At 21.4% G+C, this 24,384-nt stretch overlaps 4 protein-coding genes across 15 annotated transcripts in view; 2 read left to right on the forward strand and 2 right to left on the reverse strand.

Annotated features, from left to right (window-relative positions):
• Window positions 1-1,481: 1,481 nt before the first annotated feature.
• On the forward strand, window positions 1,482-24,102 carry LOC122710684 (guanine nucleotide exchange factor subunit Rich). 3 transcript variants are annotated; one of them, XM_043928685.1, is made up of 17 exons: window positions 1,482-1,711; window positions 2,024-2,131; window positions 2,200-2,355; window positions 2,435-2,749; window positions 2,811-2,902; window positions 2,977-3,250; window positions 3,313-3,465; window positions 3,555-3,755; window positions 3,864-4,227; window positions 4,301-4,506; window positions 4,587-4,928; window positions 4,996-5,485; window positions 5,579-5,873; window positions 5,978-6,450; window positions 6,535-6,895; window positions 6,974-7,349; window positions 23,973-24,102. In XM_043928685.1, exons 1-16 carry the CDS (start codon window positions 1,577-1,579, stop codon window positions 7,299-7,301), a joined length of 4,293 nt encoding a protein of 1,430 aa, XP_043784620.1. In that variant the 5' UTR covers window positions 1,482-1,576; the 3' UTR covers window positions 7,302-7,349; window positions 23,973-24,102. The 3 variants fall into 3 exon arrangements, with proteins under 3 accessions (XP_043784620.1, XP_043784621.1, XP_043784619.1); XM_043928686.1 differs by lacking the exon at window positions 23,973-24,102 and adding an exon at window positions 7,837-7,893; XM_043928684.1 differs by lacking the exon at window positions 23,973-24,102 and having other exon boundaries at window positions 6,974-7,617.
• Window positions 7,092-17,399, reverse strand: LOC122710686. Of its 4 annotated transcripts, none has more exons than XM_043928692.1 (5): window positions 17,040-17,398; window positions 15,491-15,650; window positions 13,302-13,426; window positions 11,038-11,151; window positions 7,092-7,206 (listed from the first exon to the last, which is right to left on the reverse strand). In XM_043928692.1, exons 1-5 carry the CDS (start codon window positions 17,095-17,097, stop codon window positions 7,157-7,159), a joined length of 507 nt encoding a protein of 168 aa, XP_043784627.1. In that variant the 5' UTR covers window positions 17,098-17,398; the 3' UTR covers window positions 7,092-7,156. The 4 variants fall into 4 exon arrangements, with proteins under 4 accessions (XP_043784627.1, XP_043784628.1, XP_043784625.1 ...); XM_043928693.1 differs by having other exon boundaries at window positions 11,038-11,136; window positions 17,040-17,396; XM_043928690.1 differs by lacking the exon at window positions 7,092-7,206 and adding an exon at window positions 10,582-10,779 and having other exon boundaries at window positions 17,040-17,399.
• On the reverse strand, window positions 17,648-19,003 carry LOC122710685 (lipid droplet-associated hydrolase). 2 transcript variants are annotated; one of them, XM_043928688.1, is made up of 4 exons: window positions 18,941-19,003; window positions 18,467-18,787; window positions 18,206-18,397; window positions 17,648-18,133 (listed from the first exon to the last, which is right to left on the reverse strand). In XM_043928688.1, exons 2-4 carry the CDS (start codon window positions 18,773-18,775, stop codon window positions 17,705-17,707), a joined length of 930 nt encoding a protein of 309 aa, XP_043784623.1. In that variant the 5' UTR covers window positions 18,776-18,787; window positions 18,941-19,003; the 3' UTR covers window positions 17,648-17,704. The 2 variants fall into 2 exon arrangements, with proteins under 2 accessions (XP_043784623.1, XP_043784622.1); XM_043928687.1 differs by lacking the exon at window positions 18,941-19,003 and having other exon boundaries at window positions 18,467-18,915.
• Window positions 24,029-24,384, forward strand: part of LOC122710683 (F-actin-monooxygenase Mical) — a 50,644-nt gene continuing 50,288 nt past the window's right edge. For all 6 annotated transcript variants that reach the window (XR_006345979.1, XM_043928682.1, XM_043928676.1 and 3 more), the window contains exon 1: window positions 24,029-24,266. The gene's annotated coding sequence lies outside the window, so the exon portion shown is untranslated. The remainder of the gene's footprint in view (window positions 24,267-24,384) is intronic.

Below are 24,384 nucleotides of genomic sequence, written 5' to 3' on the forward strand. Positions count from 1 at the left end.
TAGACAAGGAGGTTTTCGGATTTGCATGACGTCACAGATAAGGAAAACATCATTGTACAAGAAAGACAGAAAATATTTCCCGCTACTTTGATACCATATGAAAAATCCATTAATTACACGTTTTTTATTCAAAATTTCTATACTTTTAAGCTCTTATCTTGAAATTAGAAATTCAAGTAAATTTCTTATATCACTTTTAATGTGAAATTCTTTTTTATTAATGATTTATTAATGATTAACATATCGTTTTAATATATCGAAGACGCCATATTAAATATTTATTAATTACTAGTTTTTCATTAAAAATTTTTGCATTTTTAAGCTCGCATCTTAAAACTAGAATATTAGGCAAGTTTCTCATATTATATTTTCTCATATTAAATACTTTTTAATTAATTATTTATTATATTAAATACTTCTCATATTAAATACTTTTTAATTAATTATTTATTATATTAAATACTTTTTAATTAATTAACGTCATATCAAAACGAAGTAATATTATTTATTACTCGATTACGAAGTGGGGGATTAGCGATTGAAACATTTTTCATAATAATTGTTAATAAATAATAATAAATAATAATTGTTAATAAATAATTAATTAAAGAAAATTTCATATTGATAGAATTGATTGATAAAATTGAAAAATTGACAGAAACTTATCAAAAATTTTAAATATTAAAAAATTTAAAGATATAAACTTCGAAAAATATAAATTTTTATCAAAAAAAGTATAATTAATTAATTTTCAATATGGTGTCATCGATGTTAAAATCTATAACGAGTTAATCATTAATAAATAATTATTGAAAAAGAATTTTACATTAAAATTGATACGAGAAACTTGCCTGAATTTTTAACTTTAAAATGTAAATTTAAAAGTATAAAAATTTTGTAGAAAACGAATGATTAATTAATTTTCTATGTAGTTTTCGTCAAAATGGCGAAAAATATTTTTTGTCCTTTTCGCACAATATTACTTTTCTTGTCTATGACGTCAGGCAAATTCGTATACCTCTTTATCTATTATACTATGTTAATAACAAATCGAAACTTTGTTGATCCAAACACGAGATGGCGCTGATTTCTTGATTGAAAAATTTTCAATTTACTTTTTTATTTAACTTTTAGATAAAATGTAGTAAAATCACCATTCTAATTTAGTATAGAATAATATTAATTATTTTAAAATGTATTCTTTTAATATAAAATAGCAAAATTTGAATAAAAATTTGTGATTTCATATATAGTGCCACTTTTTTATATATCACATTCTCCTAATTGCTTTCATGTTTTTATTCCAATGGCGCTGTTATTTCATTCTTTTCTAAATCGATATTGTCGCATGTGACATAAGAATGGTAATGGATGCTACGTAACTACTGGGCTACATTAGATGTTAGAACTCTATTTAATCCTTAGTCTGTGGTGTTAATATTTATGCTGTGTGTAAGATGATGAGGTTAGGATATGTTTACTTGTCAGATTCTTTGAGACAATATATGAAGTCCAAAGATAACTTAAATATAACAGGAATGTGAACGTAAAAAATAAACAATCTTAAGGCGAAATCATGTTTTTTCCTATTGGATGGCCGCGAGTTTTAAATACGATAGATCCAGAAAAAATAACTGCGGTTGTTTGCAACAGGGATAAAATACTTTTCGCAGTCCTAACAACAGATACTCTTACCATCTGGTATTGTAAGGTATTACAAATTGAGCGTAATAATCTTACTATATGTATCGTAATTTTCCTATGCGTTTCGAATAATTATTTTCTATGATTAATACTAAACATTAAATGCATATTTTCTTATCATTAAAAATTATATTTAATAAATATTTCATAACTTTATTTCTTTTATATTATTATATTATAATTGTTATATATTATAAAAGTGTTCATTTATTGTATTATTGTATATAAAATTAATTTTCTTATTAAATTTGTAAATATAAAAAAACGTATTTTTTTAGTATACATAGATAACAGACATAGATTATCATTTTTTTTCTAGCCTTGTGTACCCATTGTATTTATTAGACGAACTATAGATTCTTTAAAGAAACATGGTGACAATATTTTGGTACAATGGAGACCAGATTCCAGCATGATTGTCATTGCGGTATGAAAAATGATAATCAATTAAATTTTGATACAAAAAGAAATTTTATATTATTAATTTATTTTCAGACAACAGATAGTTACCTGTTATTTTATCGATTGCAAGATACCAGCCCAGAAGGAAGAGGTCTCTATGAACAGAGAGATTCTCCAGTTACCAGTTTAAAAAGAGATAGTGCTGAACTTTTTATCAAAGAAATTATCCCTTCCTTAGTTTTAACATTTGTAAGTAAATGTATAATATAAATATATTTTTTATTATATGGATTATATAATTTATTAAACAAATTATTCTTTTACTTAGGAAAAATCAGCTTGGATAGATGGTGGAATTAGTTCTTTAGTTTGTATACGTGATGAGCTTATGGTAGCTACAAAAACCAGTCATGTAATACGTCATAAATGGGATGGGACAGTAAATCGAGATTATTCTCTTGATCTAAGGAGAATACCATTTAGTGTAGATCAACAAATATCTACTGTAGCTATACCACTTACTGAGAATAATGTGTATGTTACCGATATTGAATATTCTCCTTTAGTTGGTGGATTTGCAATTGTGCTCAATACTGGCAAAGCAGCATTTCTCACAGCACAATCATTAAAATTTGATCCTAATGTATGTTAATTATTTTGTTTAAATTTATAAATAAATATTTTACAATAATATTATTTTTTAGCAAGTACAAGGAATTTGGGCTAGAGATGTTGATGATGCTACTTGTGCAGCTGTAAATCATAAATATCGTCTTATTGCAATTGGGAGACAAAAGTATATTTTTTTTAATAATTTTAATATACATTTAAAGAAATCTATGACTTATTTAATGTATATTTTATTATTAGTTCTGAAGGTGTAGTGTACTATGTTGATGAAACAACTGGAAGTTTAGAAATGTCACATACATTAAGTTTATCTTCCAAAGATTATCCAGGAAGACCAGGTCGTGTAAGATGTTTGAGATGGACCCCTGATAGTTGTGCTATTGCATTGGCTTGGGAAGGTGGTGGCCTAGCAATATGGAGTACATTTGGTGCTCTTTTACTGTGTAGTTTAAAATGGGATTATGGTTTAAGAGTAGATTTGGCACATGATAATCCTTTGCATATTCATACAATGGTTAGTGAATTTATTTAATTTAGTTATTAATATATATTAATTTTATTTCTTATACATATTAGGAATGGTCTGCTGAAGGTTATCAGCTTTGGATGTTAAGAGAATCTCCAAGTCCTACTTTAATAGAAGAAAATGAAAATGAAGAAAATAATTTAAAGTGTTCTTTGATACAACTAGATTTTGTAAAAAGTCCTTTGACTGTTAATCCTTGTATGGTAAAAAAATATTCAAAATAAATATTTATGTAGTTTTTATATTTTATATTAATAATATTTATCATTAATAACATTGAACTTTTATATAGGGTCATCATGGACATTTGTATTTACAAGGTGAAGATAGACTATATTTAAATCTAGGTGGAGGAGTTTCTACAAATACTTCAACTTTTCATATTGGTAATGAAATTCCTAATGATTCTATAACACAAATACTTGCTGGTTGTAAACAATGGCTAGTTGTTCCTATTCCAACTGCATATAGTGGTGCCAATTGGCCAATAAGAGTATGTAATTTCATATTATATATAAATTACAAATATTTTTAAACTATGATATTTTATACATGAAATAAATATATATATTATTATAAACAAATTTACAATTTCTTTTAGTATACTGCTATTGATAATGAAGGCATGAGTATAGCTGTAGCAGGACGTACAGGATTAGCTCATTATTCTTTACCTTCCCGTAAGTGGAAACTTTTTGGTAATGAAACTCAAGAACGAGATTTCATTGTAACTGGGGGATTATTATGGCATCGAGGTTTCTTGATAGCAAGTAGTTATTCAATATTAGATGATAAAGATGAAGTTAGAATATATCCACGTGATACACGTTTGGATAATAATTATGTTAGAACTGTTAGAATGACATCACAAGTATTACTGCTCAACACATTAAAAGACAGACTTTTAACATTTTGTGCTAATGCACAAATTAGCATTTATGATATGGTAATAGAAAGCAATAATGGTGAGTAAAAAAGGAAAAAAATTTTATGAATTATAAATTATAAAATTATATCTTAAAATTTTATTATTTATAGATGCAGGAAATATAGAATTAACGAGATTACAAACTGTAGATATCAGTGGACTTTGTATTCATCCTGCTTGTGTTGTAAGTGCCACTTTAACTACTATACGTGCAGAAACAGCTGGAATTCATCCACATCCTGAAAGTCTTCTGTTGAACGTATCTGGACGTCTACTTATGGTTCAGCGAGAACATTGTACTGATAACCCAGAAGTTGTATGTGAATAATATTTTTAATAACAATACAATTCAAAAATAAAAATAAAATTTACTTTCAATTTTGTTATTCTTTACAGCTGTTTACGTGTAGTGCTCCAACAGTATTAGCTTCTTATGTAGAAAATGTTTGGGTACCATGGAGATCAAGAAGAGATAAACCTCACTTAACAGAAGCTCTATGGTTATTTTGCGGTGCTCATGGCATGCGTGTTTGGCTTCCATTATTTCCAAGAAATCATCAAGAAAAAACGCATACTTTTATGAGCAAGAGAATTATGTTACCTTTTCATTTACGTATTTATCCTTTAGCTATATTATTTGAGGATGCTATTTTATTGGGAGCAGAAAATGATACAGTACTTTTTACTTCGGATACTAATTCCCTATTTTCGCTGCCATTTAGTTTATTAGAACTTACAGTAAGTGTAAACATCATAAAATATCTTTTATTAGATGAAAATTTCTCACATATTATTTTAATTTTAGAGTCAAGTTTATCTTCATCAAATATTACGACAACTCATTCATCGAAATTTAGGATATCATGCTTGGGAAATTGCTCGTTCGTGTTCTGCACTGCCATACTTTCCACATTCATTAGAGCTTTTACTTCATGAGGTACTAGAAGAAGAAGCAACTAGTAAAGAACCAATCCCAGATGCTCAGTTGCCTTCTGTGGTGGAATTCATCCGTGAATTTCCAGGAGTATGGGCTAGAGCAGTTGTTCAATGCGCTAGAAAGACTGAAATAGCACTATGGCCTTATTTATTCTCTGTTGCTGGGCCACCAAAAAAGTTGTTGCAAGATTGTTTGCAACGTCAACAACTTGATACTGCTGCTAGTTACTTAATAATTTTACAAAATCTAGAACCTTCAATCGTTAGTCGACAACATGCTACCTTGTTATTGGATGCTGCTTTAGAACAAGGAAGATGGGAACTTTCAAAAGATCTTGTTCGTTTTCTTAGAGCAATAGGTAATAATAAATATTTTATAAAATTTTTATAAATATATATTATGATTTCTATATTTATATATCCTTTTTTTTTCTTTTTTTTTTTTTATTAAGATCCAAATGATGTGGAGTCTCCAAGAACATCTTGGGGTGGAACATCAAAATTAGGCGGACCTCCTCAAACTCCACCACTTTCACCTCATGAAGATGATTTATCTTTAGTATTAGGAACTATGCAAGTTTCAAGAAGTCGAAGTTATAGTACTACAGTGACACCTAAAGTACAATCTGATTCAATAACTAAAGATATAGCTCCTTCTTCAATGTTAGAAAAAACTAGAAATGTTGTTATGAGGCGAAAAAAGTCTGTGCCTACCAATACTTCTAAAACTGAGAAGGTTGATAACAAGTATGTTTTGATAAATTTTGTATTAAATTCTAGAATAAATATTGATTAAAGTTATTAAAAATATATTATTAAAATATTAAAATAAAATGTTTATTATTTTTTAGAGAAGGTTCAGCCGAGGAATTTTTTATTGATGTAATACTACAACGTCATGCCCGTCGATTACTTTCAGCAAAACGACTCGCAGATTTAGGCAGATTTTCTGCACGCTTAGATTTTCATTTAGTTACATGGTTTGCCAGAGAACGTGATAGAGCAGCAAAAATAGACGATTATATTGCGGCATTGAAAGCAGTGCATGAAGATTTTTCATTTGCTTATCCTGTATTATCCCTTCCAACTTTACAAAAATTTCGGAGATCTAGCCTTACTTCTTTACGTTCTATAAGATCTGTGAGTTTAGAAAGTCCAGAAGATGAACCATTAAACTCCAGTTTCGTTGTTGATTTACCTGATAGTGGTTATACTAGTTTACCAAGTGGAAGACCACCTTATACGACATTAGTGTCTCCTGTTGCCAGTTTAGAAACACAATTTCCTGCTACTGAAACTAAATTAACAGCAAATATGTTACATGGTATTTGCATTATCTTATAACAATATAAATTTAATCATGTTATTTTAGATTACAAAAATATAAATTTTATTTCTGTATTTTTAGATGCTAACAGTGTTCTTAGTGATAGTAGTACTATTTGGAGAGATGATACTGAATCGATTGTTGGGACTGGAGTCGGAACAGTGTGTTGGGTTTCACCAGATCCTGTTGAACAGACAGAAGTTCATAATGCTTCACTCTGTGCACCAATAAGTCGTGCGGAAGTACAGCTTAGATATCTTTTACAATTATTTTTGGAAGGTAGTTGTTTAGGATGGGCTGCAGTATTGGCAACTGTTTTACGTGATGCACCTGCTATGGCTAGAACTATCAGAGCAGCACATGCACCTATGCAAACATTTGATTCTGTAATTAATTTAAGAGATGGTCTTCTTACATTAACTAAATGGTCTCATTCTGAATGGTATGTATCATATAAGCAATATATGTTTAAAATAAAAATAATTTAAAAATAAAATGAAAAATTAAATTTATATTTTAGTTTGGGATACAGACCTTTTATGTCAAGTATTCAAGGTCAAATTTCTTTGCTAAATAGATTAATTATAACAAAACAACAGCAAGAACAGGAACAAATACCAGAGAGTCCTTCTCCTAGCCCAGCTCCATCCGCAGGTAGTAATCAACGAGGAACTTTATCACGATCTCGGCATTCGTCTATCAGTCATACTTCAACAACTGCTCCGTTAGATGAAGAACGATCACATGAATTATCTTTAAAAGTAGAAGATATAAATTTCCGAGGTAGTTATAGTAATCTCAATAATATGGAAAATGCTACTTCGCAATCTACATGTGTAATCTCTTAAAGCAATGGTGTCTTTTCAAGACTCAAATATACTATGTTTATATATTAGGTAAGTAGAGACAAAGTTTTTCTAATATTTTTCAGCTTTCTATGGAATGTGATTAAACATAATAATCTAAAAAAAGAATTTATCAAATCATTTTTGGTACTAAAATTTTTCCTAAAATAATTAAGATAAATAATACGAGAATTAAACCCCGAAATTTAAGAAGTAAAAAAGTTATATGTTCACTATATATACATACAAAAAAAACTTTAATAACTTTTGTTATGATTGATTGACTAATGTATGATAATTATGTATACAATATCTTTGAAAATTTTATTAATATGTAAAAAAAAAATATTACACAGAATTAATATTTCTCATTTTGTAAACATTTCTATATCTGTAAATATGTTATTAATATCATAGAAAAAAGTACTGTTGAAATATTTTTAGGGCTTATATTTTCTAGTAATATTCAATGAAAAACAATAGAAATTGAAAATAATACAGAATATATGACTGATACTATTTCTTCCTTTCTTTGTAGACAATATACAAAAATAATAAATATTTATATGAGTACAATTGATATTAGTAAATTTGTAGATTTAAACACAAGAGAAATGAAAACAGTGGATTCTAATATTTTATATATTGGAATATTATTGGAATTCATACTGACTGAATTATGACTATATTATGAGGAAATAATTTGCATTGTCTCAATATAAGTTATATATTTTAGGAAAGTTATGAAATCTTATGATAATATACTGATATACTGATAAAATATTATTCTATTTTATTAAGTATTAAAAAGTAGTTGATGAAATAATAACCGTCCTGTAATCTAAATTTCTTTCTATATTTATATAAAAATTGATTTTTCTAATTAATACCAAGAAAAGCTATGAGAATCTAATATCAATAATCGTATGATTGATATTATCAACAGAAATATTTGTTTTCTATTAAATTAGTATATTAAATGAAAAAATTATGCTAAATAGAAAATAGAATTATTGTTATTTGAAGGATTGCAATCATATATAAAATATAAATTTTTTAATTCATAATATAGTTAACATCAGATATTTTTATTTAAAGAAAATTATGTTATATAATTTTGTTAAATACTGCTAATAAATAAAAGTTATTGTGTGCTTAAAGGGAACATAAATACTCAAAATAAATTTTGAAAAAAGATGTATTTATGTTGTATAAAAACTTTTTTAAAACATATTTTTTTAATATCTAATTTGAAAGCTAAAATTCATTGAGTTAATTTATAATAGATTATTTATCAGTACATTATTATATTTTTATAAAAAGTAGAAGTAAATTAATATACAGAAATTTTACTCAATATTTTATTTAAGAAAAATAATATTTATAGTACATATAGATAGTATTTACTAAATTTATTAATTTTTTAACATTACATTATATTAATTAAATTTTATTTTTATGTTTTTGAAAAATATTGACTTTATGTATTACATTGTATATCAACATTGAAGAAATAGCTTGTTATAAATAGTCAAAAATAATAATCAAAATTATTTATAAGTATTTATAACAGAATGTAAATTTAATATGAAGAACTGGTCAACTGATAAAAATACTTACATTTAAAAATAGATTCATTGTTTCACAGTTTTTAATCATAGAAAGATATTTAATATTGTTCTTTTTATATTTAAATCCAAATTTAGATAATTAATTAAATTATATATTTCTTTTTGAATTACATATTATTTTTATTAGTATTATTTATTACTATTTCAATATGAAATATAATTTTTATAAATATAGCAATTAACTTTTTTTATCTTTTATTATAATTATTTAAATATAAATAAATTAGCTAAATAATTTATGGAAAAAACTGTGAAACATTAATAGTAAATTGTTTATATATATACATATTGTAATATAGATATTCAGAAATATATATTTTCCCATAAATCGTGATTCTTTTTTAATTTTCCACTATATAATAATAAATTCTTGTTTAAAATTTAAAAATTGTAAATAGTTTATATAAAAATATAAATAATATATATATATATATATATATTATTGTTCTCCCAAGCATGATTGATAAAGAAGAATGATTGAAGAAACTGAATTCAGAAATATTATTAAAAAATTAATAATTCATCGAGTAATATCATATAATTAAATAAGTTCTATGAGGAATTTATTATTTTATTTAATATTTTTTTTTACAAAGTGTCAATTATAAATATAATATGAATGCAAAAAGTTCTTTTTGTTTATTCATTTATTAATAAAGTGGAATTTCATAAAAAGAATATTGATATCGTCTTTGCAATTTTATTGTTTTACTCAGAATTTCGCTATCTCTTTCATAACTTTGTTTCATATCATACTTTATATCATATCATGCAATCGGTATTTGTCTTTCATAAGACAATAATAAGACAACATTCTAAACAATGTTTAATATATATTTTATATTGATTTCAAAATATCTTAATGAATCGATCTCGGGGCACAATAATATAAATATATTATAATCATGTAATTTTTAAAAATATATAAATAAAATATAATATTATACAAAAATATTACATTATTTAAAATTATTTTACAAATAAAAAAAGTAAATGAAATAAATAATTGATTTTTTTATTTTCTTAATCATATATATTATATCAGTTCTATTTATAATTTAACATATATATATATATAATTATTATAATATATTATATCAATATTATTTATCATTTAATTGAACATAATAATATATTTTAACATATATCTAATTTTTTAATATTTAAGTATTAATAATGGCAAGTGGTATAATAAAAAAAATTTATCTAGATAAACAATAATATATATTTATAAATAACATGTAAAAAAATATCAGGAACTTTCATAAAAATATAAGTCCAAATATAATAATATAATATTTTGTAGTATAAAGGGAATTATATTTTTTAAATTCATTTGAGCTTTAATAATACTTTGTTCATATTCAATATTAATTTCTTAATTTATAAATTGATCTTAAATATATTTATTTTCAAATATAAAAAGAATTTTCACATAGAATGATATGGCAATAATTTCATTTTAATGATAAACGTACGAATAAGAATGAAATATTTATAATTTAAAAAATTTTGTATTTGAACACATTTTGTAAAATTGTCCAAGAGAATTTATATATTAGAAATTTATGTTAAATTTTTTTGCATTTTAGATATTTTACTAATTTAAATATAATAATTATCTGAGCATTATTTCATTATTAAAAAAAATATTGAGAATTCGTAATGATTTATCTCATAAATAAAAAACTAGATTACAGGCACCATCTTAAAAAATATACGTTTCTTTATGGATTTTTTAAAATAATGATTATTCAATTATTATTGTTGAATCGAAGAAACGTAATTTGGATTATAAGGTGCTTGCTTTTCATAAATATTTCCTGAATATGTTGATGCTTGTTGTATTCCTGAAAGAAGTTATATGAATATGATTACTTGATATTAAAAATAAATAAATAAATATTTTAAATATATAAATTATATATATTTAATATATAATATATATAATATAATATTAATATATAATATATATATTAAAAAATTAAATTAATATTAAATTTTGAATAAAATAATAAAATCGCTTTAATATATTTAATAATAATTGTCAATCATTATTAAAATCAATTAATTAGAATTTTATTAAACATATATAAAATGATAATCACCTGCTGAATTTGTAGGATATGGAAGATTTGCATATGGAGTCAATACTGTCACATTTGCAGGTGTTTGAATTACATGCATCATATTAGGTACTTGTACTTCTGAAACAGATATTGCTATAAAATGATTTTTTTAATTTAAAAATATATTTTATTTATAGAGACAGTAGACGAATATTTGAATATACATATATATTATTTTCAAAAGACTCGTATTTAAATATAATAATATGCGTACATTTGTTTCTTCCATTATATTTTCAGTTTATTGTTTCATATAGATTCATTTATCTATTATATATTAATAAAATATTAATATATTGTTCGAATAGAATAGAATCTTTTGAAATTTTTTAGATTGAAAGGACAATGTAATTTTTAAAAGCTGAAAAAAAATTCTAAGTAATTTAAATACATATACATAATAATTACCATAAGAATTTTAAAGTATTAATTTCTTCGAAATTTGTACTCGTTCACAACGTTTTATAAAAATAATTGAAAAAGAAATTATAATATTTCTTTTTATTTTTATATTAATGATACATAAATTATGAACCTATATATAATACATACCTTATATATAATACATAACATTGTAGATTAGAAATATATTTTATTATTTAACGTGATAGTGGGAAGAAAATATTCATTCACATTGAAAGATTACAAAATATTTATTATATAATATTACAATAAAAAGCATTTATTATATTGTTAGTTATCATATTTCTTAAATTTACATTTTTTATAATTTCAATAATTTTTTGTGTTTTAGTAATCGTTGTTGAATTATAATAAAAATTGTAAATTGTAAAAAAAAAACAACATAAAACACAAGTATTATTACAATATTGTTTTATTGCCTATTTTAATATAAAAATATGTATAAAAATATATATATACATGCTAAGAATAGAATTAAAAATTCTATTTCACTGTATAACTTGATAAAAATAGAATCTTGTAATTTGTAAATATGTGGATAAATTTTATATTGACATAACAGTTTTAATGACGTTTAAATATGCAATATTTAGTTTCAATGCATATATATATTCATATAAGATTTTCGATTTTTCAAAAATATAAAATGCATATATTAAATTAAACATTATATGATTTATATTGATTAAATAAACATAATTCGCAAGTTTATTTCATTTTTATAAATGCATTAAATTGATATTCTTCTCATATAATATTTGAAAAAAAAAATATATATATATCACATTTTTCGTATAAAAAAAAGATAGTCATGGAATGTTAAATCATTCTTTGTCTTCCTAGAAGATTTTTTTGAAATATAAAGAATTCAAGGCGAATAGTAAAAGTTATTATGAAACATAATTGTAATTCATAAAATATAAATATAGCGGCTATACTTTATTTTACTATAAAAAGCATATTATATTCTTAAAAATAACTAATTTAATAAAATTGCTTAAAATATTTTTTAATAAAATACTAATTTATCATTAAAATATAAATTATAAAACGATCTTCTAAAATTATTTCTTTAAAAAATTTTATCATATTGTAATTTTTGAATCCTTAGTTACAAATACATTCACATTTTGTATTTATATATGTTAATAAAATTCGTAATCAAATCGTAAGCACAAAATTTCATGCATTAGAATATATAGGAAGCGAAGTAAAAATATTTAAAAAATTATAGGAAACATTATATATTCTGTCAGGAGATTGGAAGATGTGATGAAATGGATTCATATCATAGGTGGTCCTAAAAATAATTACAGGACGAAATTAGCTATTCACACAAACTTATTATATAAATAATAAATTAAATTTATATTGAATTAATTTTTTTTGTAAAAATAATTTCTGTGATTTATAATAAATTGATATTAAAGACGTCTCATATTTATTTAAAAATAATTCAAATGATTCGTTTTGACTGCCTCTACAAATAAATATTTAATACAAATTTAAAAATTATGTAATATATAATAAATGAATAGAAAAGCACATTAATAAAATAAAACAGAAATAAATTAATATTTTTATGAAATGTGAAATTTATTTAATAAAATTAAATATTAATGATATAAAAAGTAATTTACAGAAATATTAATAATACTCATGAATTAATTATATATCAATTTGAAAGCATATAGACTAATTTTTAAATCAGGGAAAAAAAAAAAGAAAAGCAAAATCAAATTGATGAATGTTGAATAAATTTTTTTTCAATGATGTGAAATAATATTTTATGATGGTTATTATTTAAAAAGGATTCTTACTTCCATAAACCGTTCCTTGATGACGTCTGCGATACCATGGACAACAACTGCAGCACAAACACGATATGCAAAATATTATCACGAAAAACACGACTCCAACCGCACAAATCACTGTGAGAAGAATCCTGCGAAAAAAATAAATACCTCAAATTTAATTTAATTCTTATAGTTTTCATCTTTTAAAATTAAATATCTATAAAAATTATTATGCAAAAAAACTAGAATATAAAACAATTTTTTAAAATTGTTCAATAATAAAAATAAAAAAGAATTTTATAGAATAAAATTATAAATTAAAAAAGCATTTCTATTTATATCTATATAGATAAAATATTATTTAGATTATTTAATTCATAAATATAAAAATAAGAAAAAATTTGAAAAAGTAAATTTATAATAAGAGTAAGTAAATTTTTATATCTATAAATATTTATATTTATAAATAAAATATTATTTATAGATAAGAAGAAAGAAAAATGAAAAAAGAAATAAGAAATAAATAAGAAAAAATTAAAAAAATAAATTTATAATAAGAGTTATTTTTATGAATTCGAAACTGTTTTTACGGAACAAACATTTGTCTTAACTGATATATTTCAGTTAACTATGAATCATCTTAACTGACGCGATATTTCAGTTAGCTATGATATATAAAAATATAATATTATTGTATTATTTTTTGTATATTTTTTATGAGATTACTTTAATTAAATTTCTAATGATTTAATTAAATTCTTTCTATTCAATGAAAATGACACAAATTGACAAATATTCGAATTATTTTCTTTATCTCAATCAAATATAATCTGAAATGTTATATCAATTATTTATTTTGATAACAAATATAATTAAACTGAATATATATTTGTTATATATATCAAGATTATATATCTATATTAAAATTATATATATAAAATTGATAAATATAATTATATATTGTATATAGCTCATATGAATCATTATGTAATAAATTTGTTAATTAAATTATTCTTTATAATTCTAATAATTATTCTAATAATCTTACTTTTAAAATGGAAAAGAAATATATAATTTAGAAATATATAATTTATAATAAAATGTCATGTTATATATTATAATTAATTAAGAAGAAATATAATTTTTAATTAAGCTGTTTTAAATATTTCATAAAAGAAAAAATAATTGGAATAATAAATCATAATCTTCAATTGAAAAAAAATAAAATATATTATAAAATAATGTTATAAAATATGTTATAAAAAAATTTTTATGAATTTTAGAATTATGAAAAATCTACAAAGATTTCTGGTTTTATTGTTCTTAAATATTTCAATAAAGATAAGAATTAATCCTTTATAATTCAAAGCATACTTGTTAAACATAAACATTATCAAGTATTCTTCACGTAAATGTATATATACTTTCTAAATACTTCGTTAGTTTAACAATATTGTTAATTTCTATATATATAATAAATAGAATTTTTCTTAATATCTTATTTATTCTAAATATATATTTTAAGAATCTGTTAATTTCTCAAGATTACATGATATCAATATTAATTTGTTCGTAGTATTGTATAATTATAGAATAAATAAAATATTTTTTTAATAAATATTACAAATTAACTAATAGAAAACATTAAAAATTTAATAAATAAAATATATATAAAATAAATATAAATAAAGTAAAACTTAAAATCTCTTCTATTTTAAGAAATATTATAAAAACTAGATAGAAATTAATATAAATCTTATATCTAAATAAGTATTATTATCAAATTTATAATATTATAATATTGTTAATTCCAATAAATAAAGATGTTATGATTCAAATAAATAAAGATTTTACGATATAATGTTACATTTGATCTTATATTTCAAATTTCGTAAACAAAAATATGTTAAAAGTATTTAGAATTATTGATCGATAGCTACGATAAAGTGTGTTCTAAAATTATATATTATGCGCGTCTAAAAATAAAAAAAAATATAATATATTTTTCTATATATATGTGTAATGATTAATATACATATAAAAAAAATACATATAAAGTGAAAATTAGTTGTTTTAAATTAAAAGTAGTATTAATTACTTAACCTATTTCATACATAAGAATAAAAGTATTAAATAAATAAAAATAAAATATAAAATAAAATATAAAATATAACAAATTATATAAGAAAAAATAATAATATTAATATTCTTACCATGATGATTTCGATGCAAATTCCACTGCATCACAACAATACATTTCATTCTTTTCAAAATCATAGCAACAATAAGATTTATCGTTCGAATCTAATAGTCCTGGACATGAATCGATCACTTTCGATATGATGTTCTTGTTTCCAAATGAACATTCCATTCCTAAAAATATAATTTATTTTTTTTTTAACTTTTTAATCTTTTAACACTTTTTACTCTTTTAATATTTTTAACAAAATAACTAATGAAATATATAAAGTATTTTTTTTTCAAAATTATGATAATAAATATTTTAATTAATAAATATTTATTAATTATAAATTATTAATTATTCTATTTAGTGACTATAATTTATTAACTGCAAAGAATTAAAATAAATGTAGATAAGTAATCGTAGATGATATAAATTTCCGCTTCTATATTTTAATAACGGTTTTTTCAGATTAAATATATAAAATTAAAAAAAAATTAAATTCATATTTTAATAATAATAAAAATGATTTTAATGCAATCAAAAATTTTATATTGTGAAAAGAAAGTGAAAATAAAATATAAAAAATATATATGTAAATATATATGTATTCTTATTAAAATAGAATATTAAAAAAATAATTTTTTAATTTATAATTATAACATATTATCATATTTATTAACAAATATCTTTAAATAATGAATTCAATAAATTTTATATTATAAAAATATAAAATTATAAAAATGTTTAGACATAATAAATAAAAATCTTATTCACTTTTTTATGAGCATTCTAATTCTTAGATCAAATAAGTTTCGTAAATTTTTATGTTCTTAATATTTTTAAAGAGTTTTATATTTATTTTTTTATCTCGGATATAATATTATAATATTATAATAATCTCTTATACTATTATTAAATATTGGAAAATGTAACGAAAGAAATTAATATTTAAAAAAAGATTTCTGCAAAATATATTTAATATATATTAATTTTATTTTATTTTACTTTATAAAATTATATAATATATAAAATATATTTACTTGAAAGAATAATAAATCGTAATTTTATTCTTTCGTTTTTAAATATTGTATAATTTAAAAAAAAAATTTCAATATTTTTCAAAAGATATAAGAAAAAAAATAATTATTTGAAAGATTAATAAAAATCTAACCCAATACAACAAAATATTGTAATTTTATACGATATAATATTGTAAATGATACATTATGAAATTAACAATGGATTCTTTTCTGAAAAGGAATCAACTATAAATTGAAATAACGAATCAAAAAGAATATCTTGTTAATTATAATTATTGTATATATACATATACATAATGTAAAATAAAGATTTTTATATGTATATTTAAATTTAGATTGAATATTATCTATAGATTTTCTTTCTTTTATATTCATATAAAATTTAACTATAATACATTTCATTTTTGATAATTAATAATAATAATAATGAATTAATTATTGTTTCATATTTCTTATCAAGTACATAATGGATTTTGCATTAATATCATTATTATTATAACTATATTTTATATTTACACTGAGATCTCTTGTACTCACCATAAGATAATCCCATGTTGAAATAAGTAAGCAATAATAAAATAGTTATACGCGACATTTTAACTAATATGAATTTCAAATCACAATATTATGATTTAATAATATATAAAAAAATTTCACTATATATATATATAATTATTTAACGTGTTTAAACACTTCTCACACACAATAAAATGGAACACTGCAATTTGCAATTTGCAGACTATTAAGTATAATGTTAAACATTAATATGATTCAAAAGATGTCAGCACTATCGCTTACGTCAGTCGATTATTGCCGAAAAAAACCGAATATTTAATCACAATTTAGCGATTAATTTTAATTCACTATTGTAATATGTTTTGATTTTATTATTTGAATGCATATTAAACTATATTTGAATTATATATTATATAAAAAAAATTTATATTTGTAATTTAATATTTATAATATATAATGACATTTTCGATTTTATTATGTCTTTTATCTTATTATATCTTTTTTATCTTAATCTTTTTTTTTTTAATCTTATTTATTTTATCAATTTACGTTCATGTATGCAATTTTAATATATAAAAATAAAAATAAAAAAAAATGAGCCATATTACAATTTATTATTCTATGCATTTTCTACATTTTTATTAAATGTATTTATTAATTAGTTAATTAAATATTCCATTTTAAAATTATGATATATTTTCACTAATTAAATTACCAACAATATTTCCAATTTCTTTATCATATTGTAAAACAAAACTATGATGATAACCATGCTTACACAGTTCTGCATTAATATAAGGATGATTAGATTTCAAATTTTTATAATATTTAATTGGTACCCAACCATCACAATTACCATAATAAAACCATAATTTATCTGCACACTTTGAAATTATATCATCATCTCGTTCTTTTACTTTTATCATTTCTTCTCTTGCCATTTTAATTATTCTTTCCAAAGAGTAAGGATTTAACATATTAAGTATTACATTATTATATTTGAATGGAATTCTATATAATATTCCAGCTATACTAATAATAAAAACTTGTAAACAATATGGAAGATTTGAAATAATCCAAGCACAGAAAAGTAAGAAAAATGCAATTCGTGATACCTGAAAAAAATATACATTATTTTTTATTCTATTCTATTTTTTAAAATAATATTTTAAAATCGAAAAACTTACTACTTTAGTGAACCACCATCCATTATCACTTATATCCATATTTTCTATGGTTGGAAATAATAGATAACATTTTGTAACTTTTTTAGCAATGAAGTTATCTTTTAACATGTTTAAAATAATCCAACATCCTATTGAATGTCCAATGAGATGTATTCTCACATCTTCTGGTACATATTTTTTTATGAAATCTATCTGTAATTAATTTATGATAATTTTTAAAAATTTTTTACAAAATAAAATATAATAAATAAAAAAAAAAACCTTGTGTTGCACTTGTGTCATTAAACTATAATGTTCAGTCCAATTTGAATTACTTGGCATAGTAATTGCTAAATTGCTTGGTGGTTGTACATGACCTGCATGTGAAATTATCCATACAGGTACTTCAGTAGGAAGTTTTGATTTTACAGTTTTTATAAATCCTTTATAAAATTCTGCAAGACCAGGATTACCAGGAATAATAATCACTACTTCTCTTTTACCATAATTTGAAAAACCTTCTTCTACCCAGCGACCTTCTGTAATCACTTGAGTAGGTACACCATTCCAATTTAACATAGCACATTGCATTTTGTGTTTTTGCTGTAATAAGATTTTTAAAGATAAAATATAATTAAAATAAAATATTTTTCCAATTATTACGTAAATTTAAATTTTATTTAGTTAAACTTCGTTAAATTTTATTTAATGACTTTTTCTAACATAATATGCTCTGAAGCAAATAGTTAGATATACCTTCAAGTGTACTTGAAAGTTACATTTGACCTGAAAGTATACTTTTTTCTTGTGTCAAATGCGACATTATCGATTCCAAACGGGAATAGAACAACAACGCCACTGGAACGAGAGGAATAGTAATTTAACGATAATTAATTATTTTTGACATAAGAATAATTTTTGACATAAGAATAATTCCAAATGATTTATAGAAGTTTAGTATTATATTTAAAAATAATTAGAAAATTAAATATATTATAATATATATAATATATATATAAAAATATATATAAAATATATAAATGTGTAATAAAATATAATAAAATATATATAAAATGTATAAAAATATTTTTTATGGTCACAGTTTGAATTATATATTATAATAAAAAATTCTGTTTTTAAGTATTTTTAATACTTCTACGTGTCAAATGTAATGTATAATGTTCTAACTATTTCCTGATTTATAAAGATTTAAAATTTAGAAATATATTATATAAGATTTCAATTTACGCGCGGATTTGAATAAATAAGAAACTTTTTCTAGCCAATTAGAAAACAATCTTTTATGATTGGTGACTAGATAAATTGGTACCAGTTTGCTGTTGGAAATTGTGAGGAAAAATTATATTCCGTCTTCAAAAATACATAATTGTGTATAATTGTGTCAATTTTTATTAATATTTTATTTATTAAGATTTATTAAGATATTGTTTTATAATTTAAAGATTATTAGTAGTTTTGTTTAATTAATATGCATTTGTTCATCATTATTATATTAAAATTAAATAGTTGAATTTTTTTCTTTGTTTCATATTTGATATTTGATATTTGATATTTAATTATTTGATATTTGATTATTGTTATTTGATATGTGATTATTGGTTATTTGATATTTAATTATTGCTAGTTTGTATAAGGATTTTTAACTGGAGAATTTTTAATTTTTAAGTCAGGATTTGATAACAATATAATTTAATATAATTATAATTTTATATATTTGTTGGTTTAAATTTTTATTTTTTACAAATTGTAGTATTTTTTTACAAATCATTGAAGATATTGATAAATTTATAATTTATATACGATTAACAAAACAATTCAAAGATTTTCGTGCAAATGTAGTCAGATCTTATTTATTTTAACAAAATATGTAAATAGATGTATTGTATTTACATAAAAATGAAAGTTAAACTATTATAATTTATTCTATTTCATATATATATATTTTTTAAATAAATATTCCATATGTTTAATTCGTGCATTACATATTTCTATATTTGCTTTGATATTACGCTCAAAATTGAAAACATTTTGTATAATATTTCTCCAGGAAATTGGCGATTTACATTTTTCGTGCCGTACATTTGTTCGACATGTTGCGACTTGTCGAACTCTCAAGTACTCTCTCTTCCCCCCTCCAAATTTGTAATTCGATACATCGAAATTGTGATGCGGGATGTCACTATGTTATTAAAATCGTGATGGACTTCGCTTCAGATGAGTGATCTATCTATTACGTAATATTTATTCGATAGTTATTCTTTTATTTCTTATACTATATATTATTTAATTTATACATATTTATTCAATAATTTATTGAATATTATTATAATTGATAATTTTTTAAGGAATAATTTATTCTTTTTTTTCTTTATTTTCTTTATTCATTTAATTATTACAACAATTACGATTATATTTTACACTAATTATGTTTTTAAGATGAAATTTGACTTTTATTTTAAATTTGTTTCATTTTATCGCAATAGATTCTAATTTTGTATTTTATAATTTTATAAGTTATATAAGTATATATTTTATAAATTTATTTTTAAGATTTTATTATTATCTTATCTATCAGATTAATAACTGACTGCTGAAATAACTTTCTTGGCGGGAAAAAGGGATTTCAATATGGATGCTGAAATGATCATTAACATAACAATCAATTTGTGGTTTTTCACGTAGTGAAAAATGTGGTAAAATTTTTTTTGTATTAATTTTTTTTTAATTATTTATTGAATGAAAAAAATATATTTAGCAATTTATAATATATAATATATTATTATAAATATATTAAGCAGTTTATAATATATATATATTATATATATAAATTAATAGTATTGCGTAAATAATAATTACAATAGTGACTGGTATATGCTTCGAAAAACTTTATTTTTTTCTTTTTTTTTTATTAATAATTAAATTGCAAATAAAATAAAACATTTTTCGCGATTTTTTTGGAAAATTTATTATATTAGTGTTGCGAAAGAAAAAAGATTCATTCATGATTTGTTGGGCATCACATTGAGTGAATGATTTTAATGATTCTATTATTTCTTTGTTTTTTTTTAACATCCTTTTGTAAAAAAAATTTATTATTGAAAATATTATTAAAAAATATATATTATTTGTTATTAATCATTCATTTATTATAAAATTATTAAAATTATTGTAATTCGAATTTATGAAATTATTATTAATAATTATAAATATTACAAATATGAAATTTTTTTAATTTTTAAAATTGTGAAAAATGAAAAATTGAATTACTTAAAAATATTTAATAATTGATGTTTTTTAGATATTAGTATTTTTATATATAAATTTATATATAAATTTTTTAATTCATTATTAATTATTAATCATTATTGAGTTTGTTACATATGAATCAAAGAAAATGAAAGAAAATAAGAAACATATGTAATAAAACTTGGATTTTATTTGGTACATTAATTATCTTTTATTGAATTCTACTAATTATTTCATGTGTTTTTTCTTTTTGTTTCTTGAACTTTTCTGTTTTCAATGAAATAGAATGAAGAGAATATCCTTATTAGATCTAAATTTTTATATAAGTCGGATTGCAATAAATAAATTTTATAATTTTTACATAGATTTAGAAAAAAAATATTTAGATTTATAGTAGGTAAGATTTCAAAGCAAGGATATTAAAAATTAGAATATTAAAGCTATATTCCCAAATTTTACTTTGTTTTTCATATCTTTTTGTCATCAATTTCGCTTTCTCCACCTTGTTTGTTAGAGAGATTCTCCATTGTATCAGATTGTCATTTCAATTTTTCGATGCAAACTATGAAACTTTTCATCTATAAATTATCAAATCCTCGATTTCCAATAGCTATTTTCATATTCGTTCTTATACTTTATGTAACATATTCCCTGATATATATTACGACAAACATTATATTTTTAATAAGTAAATTAAATTAGATTTTATAACTAGGAAGGATATTTTATAACTAGTTAGTAAGTTGATTTGATTAGATAGATTATTTTTAATTAAAATAGCATGCATAAATTGATACTTTGCAAGAAATATTTACTAAATGAAATGTATTTATAATTAAGTGCATAATTTGGTGCTAATTAAATAGATTAAATAATGTAATGTAGACAATTAATGGTAATCTAATCCTTTGTGGAATGCTTACTTCGCTAATTTTTTTTCTTTTTTATGTTACTTAATTATCAATTATTTTTCATTTTCATGAAAATGAAAATGCAAAATATTGATACGAAGTCATGCATGTTAATTTACATTTATTTTATTTTTAGATTCATTTAATCTTCCGCGTTGGTTTTCTTTACGACCTCTTTTGTTTTATACAACAATCAAAGATTTAAATGTTTTGCAAATACATACTAAAAAAAGGATTTCTTTGAGAATGAATAAATTTTTGCGTAAAAGGAAGATAGATGGGTTTCCAATTCGCAGAAATCTCCAAATGACATTTGGATAATCATTATTTGATATATAATATATAATTGTATTTTTTATATAGCTATATAATTTATATTTATGCATTATATAGCTAATATTCCTGATTTATGTATTATATATAAAATATTATGATTAACTGATTAGCTGCAAATTTAATTGTGATGATTATATTTTTATATAATTAGGAAACTTACTAAAATGATGATAACATTTTCATTTTGATTCTCAAAAATTATAAAGTGAAAATATAGATTTTTAATTCGTAGTTTTTTAATGATTTAGAAATTCTGGTTTAAGAATTTTGAAAAATAAATAAAGAGAAAAATATTATTCTTTCGAGTGATAAAAATTTATTTATGCAATTAAAAAATTGAAAAAAATTAAAGAGAAAATAATTTTTGCTTATTTTTTCATTTCAAATAATTTTGTGATGATTTATATAATATTGCATCTATTAATATTTTTTTTTTTTTGTAAATTTTATATACTATAATAATAATAATAAATTTGATTCGCATCGACTTTGGTTATCAGTTATCAACTGAAATAAAATTGCAGATATTAATAGTTCTTATATTTATCGTTTCGAATCATAGAGGACTCTGATTTCTTGTACAATTGATAATGTAGAAGTCAAAACATGAAATATCTTATTGAAATAGTAAATCTATTTTGTATTTTATCTATGCTTTATCATACTTATTTTGCATTTTAATAGTTTTATATATTTTAATAGTAAATTTTTCAGAATTTTTTAACAATTCGATTCAATTAATGTACTAAAATCTAATTGTGAATGAATTAGTTATATTATAAATTAAAGTTTATATTTTATATTTTATTTATTATTTATCATATATTCGAAGACATTTCAATTTCAACTTTATTTTAAAATATAAATATTATATAAAATAAAAAATTGTATATATATTTATGATTGAATTTTTATAATTAATTGGTGCATTACATTATATTCAGTAATATAATATAACAATAATAATTTTCATAAACTTATTATCATTTTCATAATTACTTGTAAATTATTTGTAAATAAATATGCGAAAATTATAAAAGTACACACAATAATATTAGGTGAAATATGAATTCTTAAATATATAAAAATATTAAATTTAAAAGTAAATAAGAAATACTAATTGTAAGTGTAATGATAGAAAATTCTTTTAAAATAATTTAATTTCAATTGAAACCGTAAGATGGCATTATCTATGAGTGTCTACGCTGCCATCTGACGGCGAAAATTAAATATTACAATGAGTTAAAAAGATTTTCCAATCCCCTCTGTTATAGAGAATTTCACTTGATCACACTCCTGCTTTGGTCGCAGTACAGTGTTTGACGCGCAGTCGAAGGAGGCCAGTCAAAGCGGAGCATAAGAGCAAATGGGTGGACAATGAATCGCACGATGTTCTCCAATACAACGGTATAATGTGAATAGTGATAAATCGACATGATATGGTGCATAATCGGATTGTAAACGCGCGCGGTAATGTGGATAAAAAGTAAAAAAGCTAAGAAAAAAGTGCAGTGACTCTACGTTTGATTGGTAGTGCACGCAGAGCGGCCCTTCGTGTACATACACATGTAAGTAATATATATATATACATATATATGCTCGTATACACAAAAGACTCACACGACAACTCTTTCTCGTCGTCTCTCTCATTTTTCTCTCTTTCTCCCTGCATTCCTGCAGTAGCTT

This window comes from Apis laboriosa, unplaced genomic scaffold (genome assembly GCF_014066325.1).
Source record: "Apis laboriosa isolate Shangri-la unplaced genomic scaffold, ASM1406632v1 scaffold14_cov150, whole genome shotgun sequence".
In the NCBI taxonomy this organism is placed as follows: Eukaryota; Metazoa; Arthropoda; class Insecta; order Hymenoptera; family Apidae; genus Apis; species Apis laboriosa.

Excerpts from the sequence above, each read along its gene's own strand:
- LOC122710685 (XM_043928688.1), bottom strand. The coding sequence starts at position 18,775 with ATGCAATGTGCTATGTTAAATTGGAATGGTGTACCTACTCAAGTGATT. Across the intron at positions 18,398-18,466 it reads TGACACAAGTGCAACACAAG|ATAGATTTCATAAAAAAATA; the intron begins GTTTTTTTTTTT and ends AATTAATTACAG. Across the intron at positions 18,134-18,205 it reads GATGGTGGTTCACTAAAGTA|GTATCACGAATTGCATTTTT; the intron begins GTAAGTTTTTCG and ends TATTTTTTTCAG.
- LOC122710684 (XM_043928685.1), top strand. The coding sequence starts at position 1,577 with ATGTTTTTTCCTATTGGATGGCCGCGAGTTTTAAATACGATAGATCCA. Across the intron at positions 4,228-4,300 it reads GGTAATAGAAAGCAATAATG|ATGCAGGAAATATAGAATTA; the intron begins GTGAGTAAAAAA and ends TATTATTTATAG. Across the intron at positions 5,874-5,977 it reads ACTGAGAAGGTTGATAACAA|AGAAGGTTCAGCCGAGGAAT; the intron begins GTATGTTTTGAT and ends ATTATTTTTTAG.
- LOC122710686 (XM_043928690.1), bottom strand. The coding sequence starts at position 17,097 with ATGTCGCGTATAACTATTTTATTATTGCTTACTTATTTCAACATGGGA. Across the intron at positions 11,152-13,301 it reads TCAAGGAACGGTTTATGGAA|CAATATCTGTTTCAGAAGTA; the intron begins GTAAGAATCCTT and ends ATCATTTTATAG. Across the intron at positions 10,780-11,037 it reads ATATCCTACAAATTCAGCAG|GAATACAACAAGCATCAACA; the intron begins GTGATTATCATT and ends AACTTCTTTCAG.